The sequence below is a fragment of the Ailuropoda melanoleuca genome, chromosome 2 (assembly GCF_002007445.2).
Source record: "Ailuropoda melanoleuca isolate Jingjing chromosome 2, ASM200744v2, whole genome shotgun sequence".
Taxonomy (NCBI): domain Eukaryota; kingdom Metazoa; phylum Chordata; class Mammalia; order Carnivora; family Ursidae; genus Ailuropoda; species Ailuropoda melanoleuca.
In genome coordinates this window covers 192,700,317-192,721,263 of record NC_048219.1, presented here as the reverse complement: position 1 = coordinate 192,721,263, position 20,947 = coordinate 192,700,317, and the positions used below count along the sequence as shown (strand labels likewise).

At 47.0% G+C, this 20,947-nt stretch overlaps 1 protein-coding gene and 2 non-coding genes across 8 annotated transcripts in view; all 3 read right to left on the bottom strand.

The window, feature by feature from the left end:
• Positions 1-59: 59 nt before the first annotated feature.
• The window catches only part of ATG16L1 (autophagy related 16 like 1), a 37,526-nt gene continuing 16,638 nt past the window's right edge, over positions 60-20,947 (bottom strand). For 3 of the 6 annotated variants that reach the window (XM_034655419.1, XM_034655417.1, XM_034655421.1), the window contains 12 exons: positions 20,121-20,207; positions 19,392-19,448; positions 18,399-18,501; positions 14,965-15,070; positions 11,364-11,434; positions 10,597-10,668; positions 5,551-5,671; positions 5,179-5,284; positions 2,966-3,115; positions 2,774-2,821; positions 2,364-2,465; positions 60-1,591 (listed from right to left, as the gene is read on the bottom strand). In XM_034655419.1, the coding sequence (XP_034511310.1) occupies positions 1,498-1,591; positions 2,364-2,465; positions 2,774-2,821; positions 2,966-3,115; positions 5,179-5,284; positions 5,551-5,671; positions 10,597-10,668; positions 11,364-11,434; positions 14,965-15,070; positions 18,399-18,501; positions 19,392-19,448; positions 20,121-20,207 (1,117 nt within the window). In that variant the 3' untranslated portion in view covers positions 60-1,497. Of the gene's footprint in view, positions 1,592-2,363; positions 2,466-2,773; positions 2,822-2,965; positions 3,116-5,178; positions 5,285-5,550; positions 5,672-10,596; positions 10,669-11,363; positions 11,435-14,964; positions 15,071-18,398; positions 18,502-19,127; positions 19,176-19,391; positions 19,449-20,120; positions 20,208-20,947 lie in introns of all 6 variants that reach the window. The other 3 variants (XM_034655418.1, XM_034655420.1, XM_034655422.1) reach the window with 2 other exon arrangements.
• Positions 6,201-6,425, bottom strand: LOC117801313. Its single transcript, XR_004623831.1, has one exon.
• Positions 17,195-17,469, bottom strand: LOC117801312. The gene has a single exon (XR_004623830.1).

Here is a 20,947-nt window from a genome sequence, read left to right as displayed (position 1 = left end):
AAGAAACAGCTTTTTCGCCGAAGGACAGAGGAGCATAAAATAACCACCAAGAGACAGAGTTTGAAAAGTATATAACAGATTTCTTTTTTATTTACAATCAAGTTCTGTTGGGCAACATAATTAAATAAATAAAAGATGCACCCTGGCCTGTGAATTCCACCTCCCCTCGAGCTCTTGGAGCAGCAAGCTGGAAAGGGGGACACAGCGCCCCTCCTCACCCAGCTCCAGCACTCATACCCACAGCTGTCCAGAGAACAAGTGTGGAAGGGAAAAAATAAAGTGCAAATTAAAAAGTGATGAAAGTATTGGTGTTTCAGTCACTCATGAACTAAAATGATATACACAGGTAAAACGGTAAAGATAAACGTTTAAAAAAAAAAGAAAAAAAAAAGCCATAGGCCAGTTTTTCCCTGGCCTCGACCAGAACTCCTGGAACCTCAAGATGACATTGCCATGCTTCTTGGAATGGGCTCCTGGCACTAAAGCACCGAGGGGGTATTGCACAGAGGCTGGGCGAAGGGGCAGTGACCCGGAACTGCTGGCTGCAGGCTAATACATTCGAGGCCTCCAATCCCTTGTCACCAGCAACTGTAACCAAGGCACACCTGGAAAGAAGGTGGAGTGCGCCCCACCCACTTTCTGGGAGTCTGCAGGTGGCCGGAGGAAGCCTCTACTCCTGCAGCTCGCCCACTTCCTTGGAAGGTTACTGCACTTCCTCTCCTACCTCCAAAAAGTATTTTGTAACCAAACTGAGATCTATTCCTTGACCAAGAACCAGGTGTGTAGCGTCGTTAGGGAGAAAGGAAGCCTGAAGCTTTGAAGAACAGCGGCTTTCTAAGAACGGTTTAGGAGATCTAAGGAAATTCCAACAGTAATCAGATGAGATCAGAGTAAGAGCCTCATAATAAGGACAGAGACCAGCAGGGAGGACCACAGTCCCGTTGTCTCCTCAGAAATCAGGGCAGTCCCTGTGGGCTGAGGGCGGGGATAATCCTGTTTGGGTTTCTGTTAATCCAATGATTCAAGCGAGTTCACCTGGAAAACCATCCCAAGGTGACAGGACATACACTGGGCCAGAACCGACTCTGGAAGGACGGGAGAAAGCACGGAGGAAGAACCAACTCGTGTGGGGCGTTCTTGGCCCTGCCGGCCAGTGAGGAAGCTGGCAGATGCCTGTGCTCCCCCCGCTGAGGTATGGAAGATCAGAGCCAGTAGTGTTTCCCACCCAAATCAAGGCAAGAACCTGAACCCCTGCTAAGTGACTGCAGGGCCAGATTTTTTTCAGTGTTACTCTTTCAGGCCATTAGAGACCTTAGCTAAAATCCTCAGAAATCCCGTTCAAGGGTAGGCCACGACACCACGCAGTCCCAGCTCGTCTCTGGAGGTCAAAGCTACACCCCACACACCACCTGCCAGGACAGAGCCACGGGAGCCTGTGCACTTCTCTGGCTTCGGCTCCTCTCTCTCTCTCTCTCTCTCGCTCTCTCGGAGGTGCCATCAATACTCTGACCACAGCACAGCTTTGCTTCCTTTGTCCACACTGACGACGTGGGAGCCGGAGGGGGACCACGCCACCGCATTGATGGACGAGCTTCAAAGGGAGAGGTCGAAACATCTGTGAGATCTTAATGAACTGAACGCCAGGCTCCCTCACATTCTGGGAGCAAGGCTTGCTCCAAATCCTGGCTTGCTCGCCAGGACTGCTGCCCCCCACAGGCAGGCCCTTGTGAATGAGCACGAGAACTCAAAGGAACACTGTACTTTAGGAAGCAGTTTAGGAATGAAAGGAGTCAGGTTGTACCAAGTCTACCCTAAGGCTGTAGCTCGCACCCTCCGACGAGAGCCTCAGGGGACCGACTGAGGAGTGGACAATGGCCACTGCCCCTGGGAGCAGGGAGAGGTGGTTCTGGAGGAAAGCCCCGTCTTTATTCCAACTAGCAGTTGAGCTTGGGTGGAGAGAACAAAGCTAAGAAAAAAAAGGAGCCTGGGGGAGGACTGAAAAAGAGTCTGAAAATCCGTGTTTACAACCAGTCTTTCCGAAGGGAAAAGCAGCGGAGAAGAAAGAGGGAGAGGCGGTGCTAGATGATCAGAGAGACAGGATGCTTCCCAAACCTTTCTCCAGCAGCCACTGCTCGGAGGGCTCTAACTGGGATAGACCGTCATATCGCTAAGCAGAACACTGCAGCTCGCTCTACTGCACGAACGGCCCCAGCCCTCCCCACTGACCTCGCTCACAGCAGAGCCAGTGAGCGCACACTGCCCACCCAGGGCGGACTCAGTCCACGCCCAAAGGGGCAGGACCCCCGGGATAAAGTCACAGCACCTGCACACAGCCTCAGGGGGGCTAACAGGGTTCCCCTTACCCATGCTGCTTGGAAAGGACCTTCTCCACTTTCCCCGAGAGCACGCTCCAGATGTAGAGAGAGCCCTCAGCGGAGCCCGCTGCCACATAACCACCATCAGGGCTGCAGAACACAGTAAGACCAGAAAAGTGTCAGCCGCCCACCCCCAATTCAGCATCCCATGGGAGAAGTGCTGTGCAGGCAGAGCGAGAACTAGGAAAGGGGGCCGCCCTTCTCCAGAGAGCCCACCTTCCCTAGAAGCTCTCCAACAGCTCTTAAGAACACCAGAAAGGAAGGAGACAGTGACAGTGACCCCTAGTGCTGAGCTTCCAGGTCACTCCTGGACACTCCCTCAGGGTGAGTGTACAGATGCCCCACTGGGATGCACCAGGTCGGGGGTGGGGCGGGGCAGGAGGAGCATTGCTACTCACCTGAACACAACTCTGGTCCAATCAGAGCCGCACTTGAACCCAGGCGCGCTGAAACCAACAAGAGCATCGTTACCCCGAGAGCTCACACCACTCGGGATTTGAGAGAGCAGGGTCAGGCCCTCTGGTGTTCATGCGACCCCCAGAAAAACAGGAAGGTTCAAGTAAAACCCAAACCAGCATGTCTGCAGTTACCTAAACGTCTGTCTGACAGCATTGATTCGTAGGTCGATGATCTTTAGCAGGTCATCACGAGAGCAGCTGAGGAGTTCCGTTCTCTCCGGGTTTAAGTCCAGGGCAGTAATTTTCCCCAGCAGCTCCATCTCCCGGACAGTGCTCTCCGATCTACGAAAGTGATGGGAAGTCTGAGAAGACGTTAACACAGAAGCATGAGAACTTCCCCATTTTGACCAGGATGCCAGGGTCCGTGGAGAAGAGGGGGAAATATGGTAATTCGATTAGAATATGCCATACTCTTGAAGGACAGTGAATGTGTCCCAACCTTACAGAAATCACTTCAGGGACTGCTTTTATTATTTTTCTATCAATATATTCTATAGTAATAGTTTAAGTACTAGAACTCTGAATTTGGGAAGAACTAACTTCCTCGCCCATTTGGGGAATGCTACCATAACTGCCATCAGAGCTTCGGCTCAGCACGAGCTAAGCAGGGCTACTACCCATTCAGTACTCTTCTGATGATGATGTGTCGACATGGCCAAGGCCTCATAAACTTGCTCCGGTGGGTCTGGGATGCTGCACTGTACACGGACAAATGTGCGGCCTCTCGCAGGCTCCCTGCCTTACGAAGTTCAGCTCCAGGAGCCCTCAAGTCCAGCTGGGTGATTCCAGGTGTGGAGCTGGACTCCAGGGCAGAGTCCCCGTCCTAGCCAAGTCCCTCCTCTTCATTTGCCCGACTGTCCTCCAGGCTCCAGTCCCCACGCAGGCCCGTGAACAGCAATCCTGCAGGGCCCTATTGGTGATACGGCCAAAGGAGGTGTGGACCCTTCTGTAGGCATTTTGTTGTAAGCTTTCAATGAAATGATTTCCTACTTCCAGCAAACACTAAGTAAGAGTGTTTATCTTATTGTTGCTAAATGTGTGGCTGGAGGCAAGTCAATGCACTTCCCTGGGACTCAGGGTCTCCATCTGGCCAATTAGGGGGTACACCGGAAGACTTCCAATATCGAGTTTAACACTAAAATATTTCAGGGTCAAAAGGCTAACAAAAGTGTGTGAATCAAATTTGGAAGTGCTGTCCAGGAGCCACCAGCTTCCCGCCTGGCCTTTCCAAGCATCATCTATGAGCACAGGCTCCCTGTCCCCACATCTCCACAACCACCCTGCATTCACCGTGACCAGCAGCGACCTGGCTAATCCACCGGCCTTGCCCCTCGGCCTATCCCCCCAGAATCCTCCCACCATCCGACCCCTCTGCTCCCCCAGCAGTGGCCTCCAACAGGACTCTACAGCCTCCTCCCTATCTGTGGCCTCCCCTCCTCGATGGCTTCCTAAAATGCTGTCTCCTGTTCCGCGGGCTATCTCTGAGTCACTCCTTCTTCATGTTTTCTGAATCCTCCTGTGAGGACTTCTGTTTTTTTCCCCGTTCAACCTCTCTCAAAGATTCTGCTCCTGTTTATCCAAGTGTCTCTTAGAAACCACAAATGTGCATTCTTATCGTAACACGGTATCTGTCGCTTATTCCTGCTCTGGCTTCAGTTCTCCCCTTCCTCACCCCCATGTGCAAATGCTCCCTCAAGTCTGTTCCCCCCCACGTCTCCTTTACTGCTGAATGAGGTCCCCACTCCCAGGACACCATCTTAACACCACCAGCACCATCTACTCACTCGTGTGGAGCGGTCCTCTGTTAAACACCCAACGGCTTACAGGAGCAAGTCACTTACAAACAGCCATCTGATCCCAACCCACGACCGGCTAGTCCTGTGTGCCCACGGCCTGACCTACCAGGCTGTCCTGCTGTCCCATCTGGAAAGTCTGTCTGTCAGGAGCTTTTCTGCCATGTGACACCCACTCACTTCTTAAGACTCATCCTGACAGCCGTTCCCTCATGTCCTTGGACCAAGGTGCCTGGCGCTACTTGAGAACACTGTGCAGGCCTGTGTGTGGGTCTTCCCTGTGACATTTCAAACTACCTAGCTGTCTTTGTTTACATAGCAGCTGGCAAAGTGCCTCGTAAGTGCACAGAGCATGCTCATAAGTGCCGCTGAGCGTGACAGTCTACTTCATGGTAAAGAATATCGAACTACAGAGATAGATGTGGTCTGGAGCTCGTTTCTGGCACTTCCAGTAATTTTAAAAAACACACCCTATATACAAAACCTCATCAGAGCTCTACCACGGGAAGACCCCCTGATCTGCCTCCCCCACTGAGCTCCAGGGTATTATACCGGATGTCCCAGAAACGAATTTTCTTGTCGAAATGTCCACTCATGACACACTGCTCCGTGCAAACGATATCATTGCAGCTGGATCCTGCAAACACCGTCTTTATGCCTGAAGGAAGAGTGAACATCAGTAACCGGGCAGAGGCCCCTCCGTGGCTGTGCAGGCAGCATCGCTTCCCTCCAGCCCCGAGGAACCAGAGCTCCTAATTTAAACACAACCTCAAACATGAAAAGCTGTCACAACCTCAGTGCCACTCTGAATAAGAAACCGGACTTGTAATTCAAATTTTATCACATTAAACATAAGCTTTCATGTGGCAACAAACCCCTTGCGGTTAACGTCTAATTACACATATAGAGACTGAATTTCCTCACAGACTTTGCTGCGTAGATCCCAGAGCTTGAGGGTCCGGTCATGACTTCCGGAAACAATACGCGCATTGTCCAGCAGGAACTTGGCAGACAGCACTTTGCCGCTGTGTCCTGTGAGTGTGTGCTAGGAGAGAGAACACAGCCAGCGTAAGCCGCGGGGGCACACCATGCTGGAAGAGCTAGCTTCTCCAAACTCCCAGGGATCTGGTCAGGAATATTGAGACAAAAGGCTATGTGGCTAGGCAAAATGTCCAGAAAGCCCATCTTTCAGTGTGGCCCAGAGGTGAGGTATCAAGAGGAAGAGCATAAATCTCCCAGCACAAATAACATATAAAAAAAAAAAAATCCAACACTAGTGCCAACTTCAAGTGACTCTATCCTCAAAAAAAGGGACGGGCTGTTGGAGGACCTTTTTGAAATAAATTCTGTTACACATACCACCAGTCTATAGTGTTCTTGCAACCTTCTTTGTAAATCTGGATTGTATCAAATCACAGAATCTTTAAAAGCCTGGATTTTACCCAGTGCCTCTGCAAGTCCAGACCCTATTTAAAGTCAGAACAGACAGGTTCCCTGCAGGCATAATTTACAAAAGGAAACAACAGAACTCTTTAAATAAACAATTAAAACCCCTGGGGGTTTTTTCAATCAGAGGTCTCAGCTTGAAATGTCAGACCATAACCACAGATACCAGCACTCCCAACAATCAAACCGCTCTGTGGCTAGCTGTGGGGTGCTGGCCAAGGAGCACAGCACTGGGGCCTTGCCCAGCACCAGATGCCCTTCTGCCCATCACGGCACTCCTGGAGCCCAGTGGGATGCAAAGGGTACGGGGAGGGGACCCTGGGAGTCAGACCTTTCACTACTCACCATGGACTTCTTTTCAGTGCGGGTCAACATGCTCCTATGTGCAAAATCTCAAAGGCTTAGAAGGTATTCATTGAGGTTTTCTTTTTAACAAGCCAACCAATAAATAAATAAGCCTTTAAAAACTTTAATATACTTACTACAACTGCTAAGTTACTTATAGAGTTTCCACACTGACTCCCAAAGATGCGATCTCACAGTTTTGTGTGAAATGTTTAGTGTGAGAATTTTTGAAACCAATCTTCCCTCCCTGCTCAGTGGAGCAACACCATTTCAGCACAGAACAGAAAACTCAGGCCCACACGTACTTCTCCCTTTCGAAGGGAGAAGCTGGCACAGATTCGAAGACTCATTTCTCCCACATTTAAACCATACTGAAACTGGAACGGCATCATACAATTGCTGCCAGCCAGGGGGCAGCTGTGCTGTGGCTGTGTAAAAACCTCCCACGGATCCTTCTCGTAAGATCCAGAAAACTCCAGCAATAAGGCTCACATTCAATACAGCATGGGAGTAAGGATTCCACTCAGCACAGATCATCCAAACTAAGGATCATGGGGAGACATTCAACTTGGGAAGGGTATGCCTCATGCTACGTAAATTAAGTTCGGAGAAAAGAAGTACTTCTTCAAAGAAATTGAAGTCTTGGGTACATTCACTGGTTTCTTTCTTCCTACAGAAGTAAAATCCCAGTTGGCAAATACCGGAGGGAGAGACACGGCTCATCAACAGGCTTGTGAGCGCACTCGTTTTTGTGAACTCTACCACATGCACGCTAATGTTTTCATCACTCTCGTGTGAAAATTCTCCTAAAAACGTATCCACTGCTTTTTTAACATTACAGAAGTAGTTTTCACGTGACAGCTGCAGATGCTCTGGCTTTGAACAGCCAGCGCTCGGACATCTGTGAAAGACGGACTTCTTCCTCCTGCTCTTTCAGTAAAAGGACCAAACGAGGTGACCCGTGCATAAGGCCCACTGCTGGGAGCATTAATGCTCTTCCTTCCTGCACCCGCTAAGAGCCTTCAGGGTTACTGTGACAGTTAAATAATCTTCAAGTGGCGATTATAACTTAACAGAAATTTCTGTGCCCAGCGGACACCTAGGTCACTCTACATCTCACGAGCACAAATGGCGCTACAGTGAACAGCTATGGGCACACAGCCTCCTCCAGGCTTATTTCCCAGAATAAAACTGTTGGAATGATAAAAGAAAGAAAAGGGGTACGGTTATTTCCTGGCTCTTCATACTGTGTTAGCTTGCTTTTTAAAAAGTCTGGCCTTCCGCAAATCTCGTCCTTGGAGGAAATCCAGCTGATGCGCTCCAGCTCCGCGCCCTCAAAGGTACGGAACACAGCCTCCTCCAGGCTTCTTTCCTTAATTTACAAAGTCCTTATCTTAAGTGCATCAGACTTATGTAAAATTTTTAAACACTCAGTGTTCTTGGTATTTCTTTTCAATATTTAATTCAATGTAATTTATTTAACTTTCAGGTTTTAGCTTCCTTTTTCAAACAGCGGCTCCTAAGAGACGGGGCAGTGGGTTCAGATGTCAGAGCAGCTTGAACCTCTCTTCTCCAGCGCCCTGCCAGGGCCCACCCTCCCCGGTGCCTCAGGGCAGATCCGAGGGCTACCCACCATGCAGGCAACCACCATCAGCACCAACCATTCGAATGACCTCAGAAAAATGCAGAACTCGATGAGGACGTTTCTGAAGCAAAACCCACCACCTGAAAGCCAGTCACGTCACTGTGGTTGCTTTTCCACGTCAACATTAGAGAAGTGAACGAGGTGGGCTGTTCAACACCGTTCCTCAAGTCACATTTTAGAGAGCAGCTGGGCAGTTTTGCAAGGACCTTGGGAGTCTAAAACACCTGCTAAAGAGTCCTCTGTAAATAATAGGCTGTTTCTAGGACACCTCCACTACAAGGATTTGAAAGCAAGCACTCAGCCAGCTGCTCCTTGCATTCTGGTCTCTCCCAACGCCATTCCTTCATCATAAAAACTAAGGGCTTGGATCCTGAATTTCAGAATATCGACTTCGGTGTCTTCCAACATCCTCTGTTAACTAGGGTCTAAGTAGAAGCCAGAGCCTCCTACAACAGGGAGCCTCTTTACTTCCTGGACCCCATAAAAGTTTCACATCTGTTCTCTGGGCAGAGAGATGTTCAAAAAGGCCTCCTGATCTTCATCACATATACACGGAGAGCAGGCCAGACACCCTCAAAGCTGGCTAGCCCAGCTAAGGAGGCTGCCATCCTGCCACCAGCCCCCAACCCGTCGGCAACCCCAGCTGAAGCTCGGTGCTCCTGCATCCTGAGCACCCTCTCCCATGAAACTCGGCCCAACTCTGCAAACTAGCTCACTTGAAAACAGCTTCCCAACATTATGATCTCCGTCTTCCAGGTCCGGCTCCCACTCCCAGGTCCCCTTCTTATTTCTAACCCAAGGGCTGATGCCCACCTGAACAGAACTCTTTTACCAATGAAAAATATCATCCGGCACAACTGGCTGACCTCTCAACTGCTTGCTTTTCTCTTCCAAGGGCCTACAATGTAAGGAAGACAGTATGTCCCTCTTCACGGTGAGACAGTTCTGCCGTACCTCAGTCTCTAGAGGCACTAGAATAATCCAGGTCAAACAGAGAAGAGCATGGGGCCCAGTTCCCATTCTCATCTGGTAGCTGTGGGACCTTAGGCAATTTTGTGGGCTTATCTGAGCCTTGGTTTCCCCATTACCTACCTCACCTTGTTCCCCTGGGAGTGAAAAAACAGTAGGGTACATACAGTACCTCAGTACTGGGTCTGACACATAGAAGCCACTCAAGAAAAGTCCCTTTTCCTTTAGGCAAACTAAGGACTACAGACATATTCAACCGTGTCGCAGGTGTCCAGTAAGCGATCGACGGTTAACAGAGAACAGCACAGCCCACAGCAGATTATAATGCTGCCACGAGAACGGGCTAGGCCCCGTTGAAGGTGCCGAAGTAGAGGGCTGCAACTGAAAACCGGTTCAGCCTTGGAGCAGATGTGGCTACTGCTTCAGCAGGGGGTCCAGCCCTGCCCGCGGGTCCGTGGTCCACCTCCCTGTTCCTCTATTCAGACAAGAACACAAAGCGGGCTCTTCGCATCCACAAGGCAACGCTACCTTTGTCAGCTTCACGCCCCATACTTTGCACGGGTAGCCCTGGGTCTTCTTCCAACTTAAAACAAAGGATCACCACCACTACCTGTGAGGTAGTGACTAGCATCTAATACTGGTGATTTTTCCTAGAGTTCCTTCAATTAAATGGAGAGCCTATGTGATAGGTTAACTGTGCATTTCTAAAGATTCTTCTAGCCACATCCTGGCATCATCAGATCAGACCCCTGGCAACAGACCATTCTGCTGCAGCTCCCCGCCTCTCTGCAAATGTACCCTGAAGAGCCTCTCAACACCATACCTTGTGCTGGCTAATGGACACAAGCTTGTGTCAAATTTTTTTTCTTCATAAAAACCTCAGCTTCCCTCTTATCTTTCAACAGCCTTTTCTTAATGAGCTCATGTGAAAACTGCTTCGGGCTTAAAGAGAAAAACAATGTCTCCAAATTAAGCTATTTGTTTTTCATTAGAACAAAAGTGCTATAACCATCAAGTTTTGGTCTTTGTTGTGGAGGCCAAGCGACTTAACAACTTTGGGTTCACATGCAAATTCCTTCACGAGACCCCCACCCTCCCCTTTTCCCTGCCACCTGCTCCCACCTTGTGTTAGTTGTGGTTCTCACTATCCAAAGTGCACCCACATGCACTCCTATGTCCTACTTTCAGCTCTACTCTGTGAGCTCATTATTACTCTTGGAGACATAACAAACACAATTTCTACAACAATGCTGGGACCCCTAAAGTTCTGCTAAAACGGACACCTGCCCCAAGTATCTAGGTCTTAGGACTAGGAACACCCCAAGTCTTTCATGTGAAATGTGATGGCTTCCTAGTGCAAGTATTTTGAAACTGAATCTTGGACAAAGGAAGAATGTAACATGGAAACACAAATATTCCCAAGGGGGAAAGAGAAGGGCAGAGGGAATCAAGTATGATTTTCACAAAAACACGATTCTCCTAAGTAATCAACCTGCCATTTCCTACATTTTATGCTTGAGAAGCTCATAAGTTTGGAGATTATACTAACTTTAACTGGATCTTACCCGTAACCGATAATCATCCACAGTCCAGATTCGACTTGCAAAATCATTCGAAGCTGCTAAGAGGTAAGATCCCTATGGAAATAAGAGGAGTAGGGGAGAGACAAATTTTAGACAAAATAGAGGATTTCAGTCCACACAATACAAATTCTCCAAGAATTAAGTCCAGAAAAGGTTTACCAGATGCTCAAAAGTTGCACACCTGACGTGAATACCAACCGTTACTTACCCCCGGTATTCTGTCAACCCACCAACCCGGTAAACCCACACTTTGCTCCTGAAGTTGCTAAATCCCACTGTCCCGCTGGAATGTTGCAGACTGTCCAGCTCAACCTGAAACTTGCCCTTGAGTTCATTAGCCAACCCCTCTGCCCCCTTCAGTAACGGCAACTACCAATTCTCTACACACTGTCCAAGCTGCAGAGCCGAGGCACCGGCTCTCCCCTGCTGCATCCTCCCACTACTACTCTCTCCGAGACCTGCCCATCTCTCGTGCACGTGGCTAGAGCCCCTCCCCTCCCCCTGCGCCGCCCGAGCTCAGGAGCTTCAGCCGGGGCACCACAGACCTGCCTCCCCCACCCAGACCTCAACACGGTCACACCCAGAACAGAATTTATAATCTACCTGCATCCTGATCCAACACTGATTGGACTTAAAGATCAGAGAACAGCAGGGAAATCGTCTGAACGATTTTTTTCAAGAACCGCATGTCTTAAATGGTTTCTCAGCACCTCTAAGTGCACTCATTTCCACAGACACGGTATACTCACAGCGCTGTCAAATTCGATGCTCGTAATCCCCGCATTACTGCCGGACAGGGAGCCCTTGAGCTCACATTTATCTGGATAAAAAGGAAGACAGAGAGGAAGGAAGGAAAGTAAGGCCAGCACCTATGTTACAATGGGGCACCTGAAACACAGCAGAAGCCAACTAAAGGCTGCAAAGAGCAGCTGTCCTGCACCGAGCCAGCACCTCAGAGCAGCGGGACAAACGCGGCAGTGAGACGAGTGGACGGCTGGTCCCCTGGAGCCGTGAGCGTGTAAGCCAACACAGGGCCAGCTCTTAGCAGGCACTATGCTGGTCTTTTCAAGAAAGTTAGAGTCATCAATTCCCTTTACAAAGAAATAAGTACAGGAAATTTTAAAGACATGTCAATTCGTCTAGAGACTGAGTTTTAGTTCTGCTATTTCTCAGTAAAATTTCTAATTCAGATAAATATACCTTTGGGTTTGAACAATATTTGTATCGATTTAACAATCACTTCTGTAGAACCTGACCACTAAATTTTTTAGAATTTATGTGTTAATTCTCCTTAGGGTCTGAAAAGAAATTTTTTTTTAGTTATGTGTAACTGGCTAGTCCTTAGAATGCCAGTAAAACTAGTCTGGAGTTTCTGGAATTTGTCCGTACACCTCCTCTGTCTCCGGGAACCAGAGATTCTGGCAATCCAGCTGGCTGCCAGCACTCCTCTCGCCCCAGCCTCCCTCACCAACAGACCCAGCCACAGGCTCCTGGGTCCTGCTCTCAGACAGCTCTGGCCACCCACGCGGGAACTTTAAGGATGTAGGCACAAACTGACAAGAGTTTAAGTCTCAAAGTGATGTGATGAAGCCCCTTTTTAAAGGGTAGCTTAAGGATGACAAGCTCAGAAAACAATTAAGGAACCATTCAAATCAAATTCATAAAAGGGGATGGGGCGCCTGGGTGTCTGTTGGCTGAGCATCCGACTCCTGATTTTGCTCAGGTCATGATCTCAGGGTCTTGAGATCAAGCCCCGCGTCAGGATCCGCACTCAGAGCGGAGTCTGCTGGAGATTCTCTCTCTCCCTCTCTAAATAAATCTTTTTTTTTTTTTTAAGATTTTATTTATTTGACAGAGAGAGAGAAAGCACAAGTAGGGGGAGCAGCAGGCAGAGGGAGAAGGAGAGGCAGGCTTCCCGCTGAGCAGGGAGCCTGATGCAGTGTGGCTCCATCCCAGGACCCCGGGATCATGACCTGAGCTGAAGGCAGACACTTAACCGACTGAGCCACCCAGACGCCCCCTCCCCCTTTAAAATAAATAATCTTAAAAAAGAAGTTCATAAAAGGGGGAGCACAAAATAGGAAACATTTCAAAGAACAGCCTTTTCTCTTAGTACTTCTAACCGGTAATAATTATGATATGAATAGTGGTTTGGAGCTATCAAATACATTTAGGGTCAGGATTATTAAACTGGTTGATGAAGCCCACCCTCTGAATTTATTTGCAAAATACCTGTACAGCACATTTAATGCCTTTTCTTGGATCCTAGCTTTCATTAGATTTTCAAAAGTCAGAAAAGGCCAGTATTCACTAATTAAGGTCTTTATTTAGATCTTTACAAAAACATTACTGTAAATTCTAAGAAACATCACTTTGGCTTATGCCCAAGATAATGGTCTATTTCTCTGGCAGTTAACACATTGCCAAAATGTAAGAAATGACCAATAAATACTATTCTACATAAGAGGTTGATCTCAAACATCAAAAAAAACCAAAACAAAACAAAAAAAAAAACCACCCTTTCCAAAGCTCTTCATCTACAGGGCACCAAGAGAAGGTATATCAACATCCCAATAGAGCTTCTGCAAAATTTTGATAGAGCAAGGACAGATGCTCTTACTGCCCTTCTTCTGACACTTTAAAAGGGTAAAAAAAAACCTATTTCATAAAAGGCCTTTTGGACTTAGTACCTTCCAAGATTCAGTAAATATTAGCCAAGGAGAAAAAAACCTGCCGACTGAATAAGTGATTTGCAGAAGAAACGCCCTATAATTAGGCCATAACTGATATTTGTTCCCCAAAATAAAAAGTGCTGCCGAACATTCTATGTTATTTCTGTAGACCCAGTAGAAACTTTTTATCTTATTGACACAAATTATGCCAATATTAATTTCTATTTACTTCCTTTTCAGCAGGAAAAAAATAACACTGTTACTAAAGGTTGGTTCTAATTTTCTTACAACTGCTTTTACTACCAGAAGTAAAAGTATTTCTAGAGTTATTTTTATTTAATCACAAGATATAATCAAAACAGATGATCTGCTTAGATTTAAAAAAAAACAAATCTCATAAAACTTCTATTATGATATGGCTTTATTACTGTATTATCGCAGTTTTCACAATTATCATTCATAAGGTGTTTCTGGGTAAAATGGCGCAAATTTTCATGGGCTTCAACTAGCTGTATCTGCCAGCAATTTAACTATGGAGTCACTTTCCAGGGGAAAAAAAAATGGCGAGGGCAGACAAATTTGGTGCTTTATTGATAATCTATTATAACCAAAGGGATCAATAGATTGCTCTTGCTCTAAACACACCAAAAGCAGTCACCCAGATGCTTCTTCAGCTGCTTTATAGCTCAGGGGAGGCCACAACTGCAAGAGAGGGCTCTGAGGTCAGAAGACCCAGCTCAGGTCCTGGTTCCGCCACCTCCTTGCAACGCTAATCAGTTACCAGCCATGTAAATCAACTATGCAAATCAAGTATGTCTCTGAGTTTTCATGTTTTCATCTTGTCAAGCGGGGGCGATACCCACCTTTCAAACTGCACGGGGCTGTGGCGAGGATCAGGGGAAATAACACGGAAAAAGGCCTACTGGATCTACTCCTTGTTGGATGTGGGCATGTAAGTGCTACAACTACGCCAAGTTGACAAAGTGGTTATTAAAATCTTCAGCCTTATTCCTCGACCTTGCTTTATTAAAAAAAACATGAGATTTAACTAAATCTCAAAATGCTGAAATTGAGCCATACCCAGCTTCAGAATTCTAAGAGATGATTTCATTAAGTCCCATTTCCTGTTTTAATGCTATCCCATTTCTGAGTACTCTGAAGCCACTTCTGAAACAAGGTCTAATCAAAGAGACGAGGTTTTGGTCTTCCGGCCCTTGATCATAAGCTGCTTGTTAAATACATTTTTCCTGGAAGATACACTTCTTTTTATTCTCATGCTTAGATATGACCTCAATCTTTTTCCCTAGGCCAAAGTCACTGGTGTTATTAAATGTACACACCTCCGCTCAATGTGTAGCTTAATTCTAAAGTCTATGACTTAAAGACTTTTTATTTTGCTTCTAAAACCTGTACTATCTTGGAAGATGATCCAATTATATCTGAGAAAACATAAACACTAACGAATCCATAACTTAACAGCATTTTCTAGTCACTAAAAAATTCAGAGCAAATATCCACTCAGCTATAGTGTCTGAGATGGTGATAATGCTTTGGACAGATAATTCCTTACACAAAATACCGGATATTTGGAGAAGGTGAACGATTTAAAGATTGCCTGAAAGCAAGGTCAACTAGATGTCACCAGCGCAGCCTCTTTCTTTGCACTCTGGGGTCTCACCTCCAAACACTTCCCAAAGCTTAACTCTCCGATCCATGCCTCCTGTGGCCAGCAGCCGGGAGCCCGGACTGAACTGCACAGCGTTGACTTCCCCATCATGAGCATCCTGCAAGACAAGCACCCTGCTTCAACCCCAATCACGGCCATTCCCGAAAGGAAGGAGCCCAGTACAAATGAACACTCTGGACACCACCTAACCAAAGGCGTTAAGACACTCATCCAGAAATAAAGGGGGTCTGCTCATAAACTAACTTGGATTTCTAGGCCAGGGTCTCCTAAGATTATTACCATTTTATTCTTAAGTGTGTCTTTACATTAATTTTATTTCTTAATAAAAAAGAAATTTCAGTCTATATTCTACTATGAGCTTAAAAGTAAACCTCTGACTAACTTCCTCTCTTTTGGTCCAGATTATATTAATGCTACACGCTAAACTAGTAAAAGTACAGCATGGGTTCCCAAAATAGAGGAAGTCTTTATGGCTTTCCTAATGTGAATATATCCTCATATGGAGTCCTAATACGAGCAGATACCAGTCCTGCTGCTACACATCAGTGTTACAGTTCTGGAAACAACACGGCACTAGTGTATAGTAGCAGGGTCACTTCTGCCAAGTTTCTTAACTTTCCGAGTCTCAGCTCACTTGCTCATCTACAGAAAAGGACTTTCACCAAGTTGTGTGACCTAGGACTGTGCCTGATGGTGAACAGGACTTCAATAAAGTAGGTGTCACTTTGGGAGAATTTAAATTCTTCGCAGGGAGGGACGCCTGGGCGGCTCTCACTTAAGCGTCTGCCTTCGGCTCAGGTCATGATCCCGGGGTCCTGGGACTGAGCCCCGCATCGGGCTCCCTGCACAGCGGGAACCTGCTCCTCCCTCTCTCTGCCACTCTTATCTGCTTATGCTCGTTCTCTGCCCAATAAATAAATAAAAATCTTTAAAAAAAGAATAAATTCTCAACAGGGAAACTTTTTTTCTCTAAAGGTATAATTATTTGGAGAGAGAGGGAGTGTGCACAGCAGGGACACAGGGAAAGGGAGAGAATCCCAAGCAGACTCCCCGCTGAGTTTGAGCCAGAAGCAGAGCTTGAACTCATGACCCCAAGACGATGACCTGAGCTGAAATCAAGAGTCAGACTCTTAATCGACTGAGCCAGCCAGGCGCCCCTTCACAGGGAAATTTTTGAGATTGGTATCCAAACTAGAACAAATAACCTTGAAAAGATGGCATCTTTTTTTGTGTTCAGGATGCGAAGGGAAATGGAGTAAAAAGCATCCCCTCCTAGAATGGGAGAAAAGAATACCAGAAGATGTCACTAAAACATCTCTTAAAAGACTATGGGAGGCATCTGGGTGGCTCAGCTGTTTGGGCATCTGATTGAGCCCCGCATCGGGCTCTGTGTTCAGCAGGGAGCCTGCCTGGGACTCTCTCTCTCCCTCTGCCCCTCCCACCCTCTCTAAAATAAATAGATAGATAGATAGATAGATAGATAGATAGATAGATAGATAGACAGACAGATAGATAGAGAAAAGAAAGAAAAAAAGAAAGGAAAGAGAGAAAGAGAGAAAGGAAAGTAAGGAAAGGAAGAGAGAGAGAGGGAAGGAAGGAAGGAAGGAAGGAAGGAAGGAAAGAAAGAAAAAAAAGAAAGAAAGGAAGGAAGGAAGGAAGGAAGGAAGGAAGGAAGGAAGGAAGGAAGAGGCAAAAAGACTATGGATGCTGAAATCTTTATGGATGAACTACAATGTCTGGGATTCACTTTAAATTGCTCTGGCAAAAGTATGTGGGGCAAAGAGAACAGACTGGCAGATGTAGCTAACTGGGGCTGCATGACAGGATGATGGATGATGGGACCCAGAGTTCTTTTACTCTTTACTCACACCAATGTTTGAAAATTTCCATAACAAAAAGGAAAAAAAAGACCGTGGAAAATGTGCATTACAAATATTAGATCATTAAACAGGTCATCAATCACTTGCCTAAAACATCATTTTGGGAAGATAAAATCTTATTGTCACATTTGCTTGGGACGGAAAAAGATGCTTGAAATATTATTGAAAGCATGATTACTAACCGACTAGGATATAAACATCACTTTATTTTGCTTGGTGATCTGATCCTGCCCCAGCCCTCGTGTCCCACTGCTGAAAAGCTATCAGAGAGGTGACCAACCTTTTTGCCTCCATGTGACTCCCTACCTTTCCTTTTTTTTATGGTATCTTTCTACTTAGGAGGTCTCAGATTGAAAACTTGAGATCATGCACCATCACACCCATGGCTGCCGCTCTTCGATCTCCTGCACAGCTGGTTCTGTTGGATACTTGTCAGCTGTGAACTGTATACTCTCAGAAACACACGCTGACAGAATCCCAAACTGTCAGCTGCTCCATTATCCCATACACATGACTTAAATGTGACAGGAGAAAACAATGGGCTGCTGGGAGCTGAGGGCAAGGAAGGGGCTGTGACATTAAGTGCAATCAGACCTTTTACCAATCATCACTGACCTCCATAAGGTGCACAGGCCCGTCAGGGACTCGCAGAAGTGGAATGGGAAGGGGACTTAATGGTCCCCAGTCCAACTCCTCATCCAGAGGGAGACTCTCTTTATGACATACAAGGCAATTTAATCACTCAGCCAGTTCACTGTGTGGAAATCTCTATTCAATTCCTCCTTACACCTGGAAATGAAAGCCTCCTCCATATAAATCCCCTCCCATTTTTACAGTGAGTCTCTCTCCCCTGAAAGCTGGCTCCTCTAACTCACCCCACGTAATCCACAAGTCAGCCCAGCTATCTGGGCTCTGCTCTGCCTCTCCATCCCCCCCGACCCCCACCTGCCAGCCCTGAGTCACGTACCCGGCATTTCCCCAGGCTGGTTCCATTTCTGCCCGGTCACCTCAGCTGGGACCTGCTTATTCTTTTCTACTAGCACCCAGCTCTGAACTCCAGCTGACAGCCCAACATCACAGTGGACTCTGCCCAGGACTGTCTCCTGCTTCCGATCTTGTGCTCCTAACGATCGGAAGTCACACAGATATGGGTATAATTCACAGAGCAAACAGATGCCCTTACACACCTTCTAAAACAGACTACTGACTAGAATCTCACTCTAGATTGGAGCCAACCGGTGACAACAGTGACATGAATTACTGTAACTTCTCACCAACCCTAGTTCCTTCTCCCTTGTCCCATCTCTCATGCTAGCAATTCTCTCTCAGCTAGTCCTGTATTACAGAAAACGGTTATAATAAATTGTCTCCTGAAGCTAAGCAAAATGTATCAATCCCTTCCATCAGACACAGCCAACAGGTGTAAAAGCTTGCTATTGCTCTAAATAAAATAGAAAGCTAGCTGCTGTAGAGAACTGATCCTTTAACTGTCGGGCTCGGTTACCATACAAAGCTTGGTGGGATGTCGGGTTCAACCGTACTTACGAAGATACACATCGCTGTTGTTGGCACTCTCACTTCTTTACTAGAACCAGGATGAGGATCCACATTATCCTGGGGAACTGGAAAGGAAGAGACAGAGCGCCTCCTAAGAAGTAACATAAAGGAAAATATTAGGATTGCACAAGGCCTCCTGTCCACCAAACGCCCAGGAGGGATTCAAAGACGACTTCTGACAGTAGCTTCTTCTCCCTCCTAGACTCTTTGAACCACAGAACAATTCACCCAACAAGAGAGAGGCATCCTCACTCAAATGACACCTGGACATATCCAGCACATACCTGTACTCTCTTGCTCGCTAACTCATGGACTCCAAAACCCAACACTGAAAAGCAATCCCGCAAAACTGCTTCCCAGCCAATAAACTGCTGCAAAAACATTCTCAACGTAATGTAACTCCCTAATCCAAGGGAGCTCGTTTGTATTTTGATAAGTCTACTCAAGGTGACCTCTTTGCCTCGTTGTGATCATCCTTAGCGTACAGTGTGGCCAAGGAGGAGTCGAACGCATGCCAGAGAGAGGGAGGAGAGCGTGCCTGCTGTGCAGAGCTCAACCCAACCGTCTGCCCAAGAGGCTGACAGCACTCCTAGGAACATGCACAGCGGCCTGGGAGGCACATGCACATCCGACGAGGGGCGGGGGTGAAGCGATGACCAGCACAATTATCAAGGAGCCACGTTCACATGCCGGGCCGAGAGAAGGGAATATTTTCACCTGGCAGCATCAGAAGAGTGATGTCCCAAGAGGGGAGACTCGGACAGACTAAAGGTAAGGCCAGATCAGCGCACAGCGAGATTAAGAGAAAGAAAATGGAGGAAAAAAGAAAGAAGCTAAGTGAACAGCTAAAGTCAAAACATCTGTATACTCAGCGCCACAGAAATTTTGGGGTATGTTTAAAAAATGGTGATAAATCATATACAATACTTATGAATATTCACACACATATTAACAAGGAAAGGTGAAGGTTTTCTAACCTACCCAAAGATATTAGTGATAGAATCCAGAAGGCCTCCAGCAGGCTGCGAGAGTCGCTTACTAAAGAGGAGGGGAGGATAGGTTTAAACCTTAGAAACATTTTGCCCATAATTCATCAATAAAAACAGTCCACAAAAATAGGTACCTGGGATTATGTTTCCCAACCAGTTCCCAAACCCCATCCAAGAAACCCCTCAAAGGAGCAAACCACCAGAAAACAAGGGGAAGGCAGGAGGGAGGACCCAGCTTCGAAATTTAGAAGACACAAGGTTCCCTCACATTAAATTAACAGTCCTAGAAACTGTACTTTAGACAATGACTCAGTCAGTCTGACCTAACAGTGTCTGGCTCTTAATAACCAATCCCCATCCTTTCAGTCCTGCTTTATTTAGCAAAGAGAAAAAGTCCTGGAACCCAAGTACGAAGTAAACAGTAGAATCTAAATAATCATCCCAACAAGGCTAACTGTCCACCTTGTGGGAAGCCACACTTTCTCCCACTTCCCCTCACCCCTCAGGGTGGTGGCAGCAGTAGGGGACAGCTTGCTTCCAATAAGGAGGTGACCAGAGGAAGATGCGGACACTCAGGAGCCCACGATCTCCACGGCTGTGCAAGAGGGGCCAGGCGCTGCAGAGAGGGGCCTGGGTACATCGGGCTGCTCTTGCCATGGCCACACATGTGCTGTCAGACTGTAGCTTGAGCTCCCTTTCCTGGCCCGCCCCGCCTACTTACGTGGCTGCTCTGCTGATGGCTCGCACGGGAGACGTCTCCTCAGTGTGATCAGAGGTTTCGTCCACAATGACTTCAATGTCATCGTCCCTGGAAAGAAGGGCAAGAGCCCAAGTCTTTGATCCTGCTTGGCAGGAGCTTTGTGGCGAGTGTGTCCCACAAACGCCAGCACCATCTCCTAGTCACACGCAGCCTATGTGACTGGGCTGTGACAGAGACGGCCGAGGGTACTCTGGAGAAACAGGAACGCTGCGCTCTGAACAATACTACAAGAAACGTTTAAAGTGTTGACATCAAATCCAGAATTTCAACTGAAAATAACTTTAAAAAATAAAAATAACTTTTGATCCCCTGAGGTGTAAACACAGCTTCCACTTTGGAAAGCAAGGAAATAATAATCTATTAAGTCTAGAACCACATACCCATCGCCAAGGGAGAGTCTTTCCTTCAGGCCGGGTTCGCAGCTAAGGGCACGAACAACCGGACTACAGTGCTCACCAAGAAATGGTTCCCTTCGATAGGCTGAGCACAGCACAGAGGACAGCTGGGGCAGCTCTGGGGTACCAGAAAATCAAAGGGCAAGGAGGAGATCTAGGGGAGTAAGAAAAGGGTTCGCTGCAAGGGCTATGGAGTCAATGGTTGCATTAACATCGGCTTTAAATACTGCTTTAGTAATAGAAACAAGAAAGCAAATCTCAAACGCATTGATTTTTAACTCTGGGTATTTTATGCTTAGGTTTCAGCCCTTGGTGCTTCTGACATTTGGGGAGTCCATCATGCTTCACATGAAATAATCAAACCACAGAAATGCCCTGTTGTTTACCTGCCTT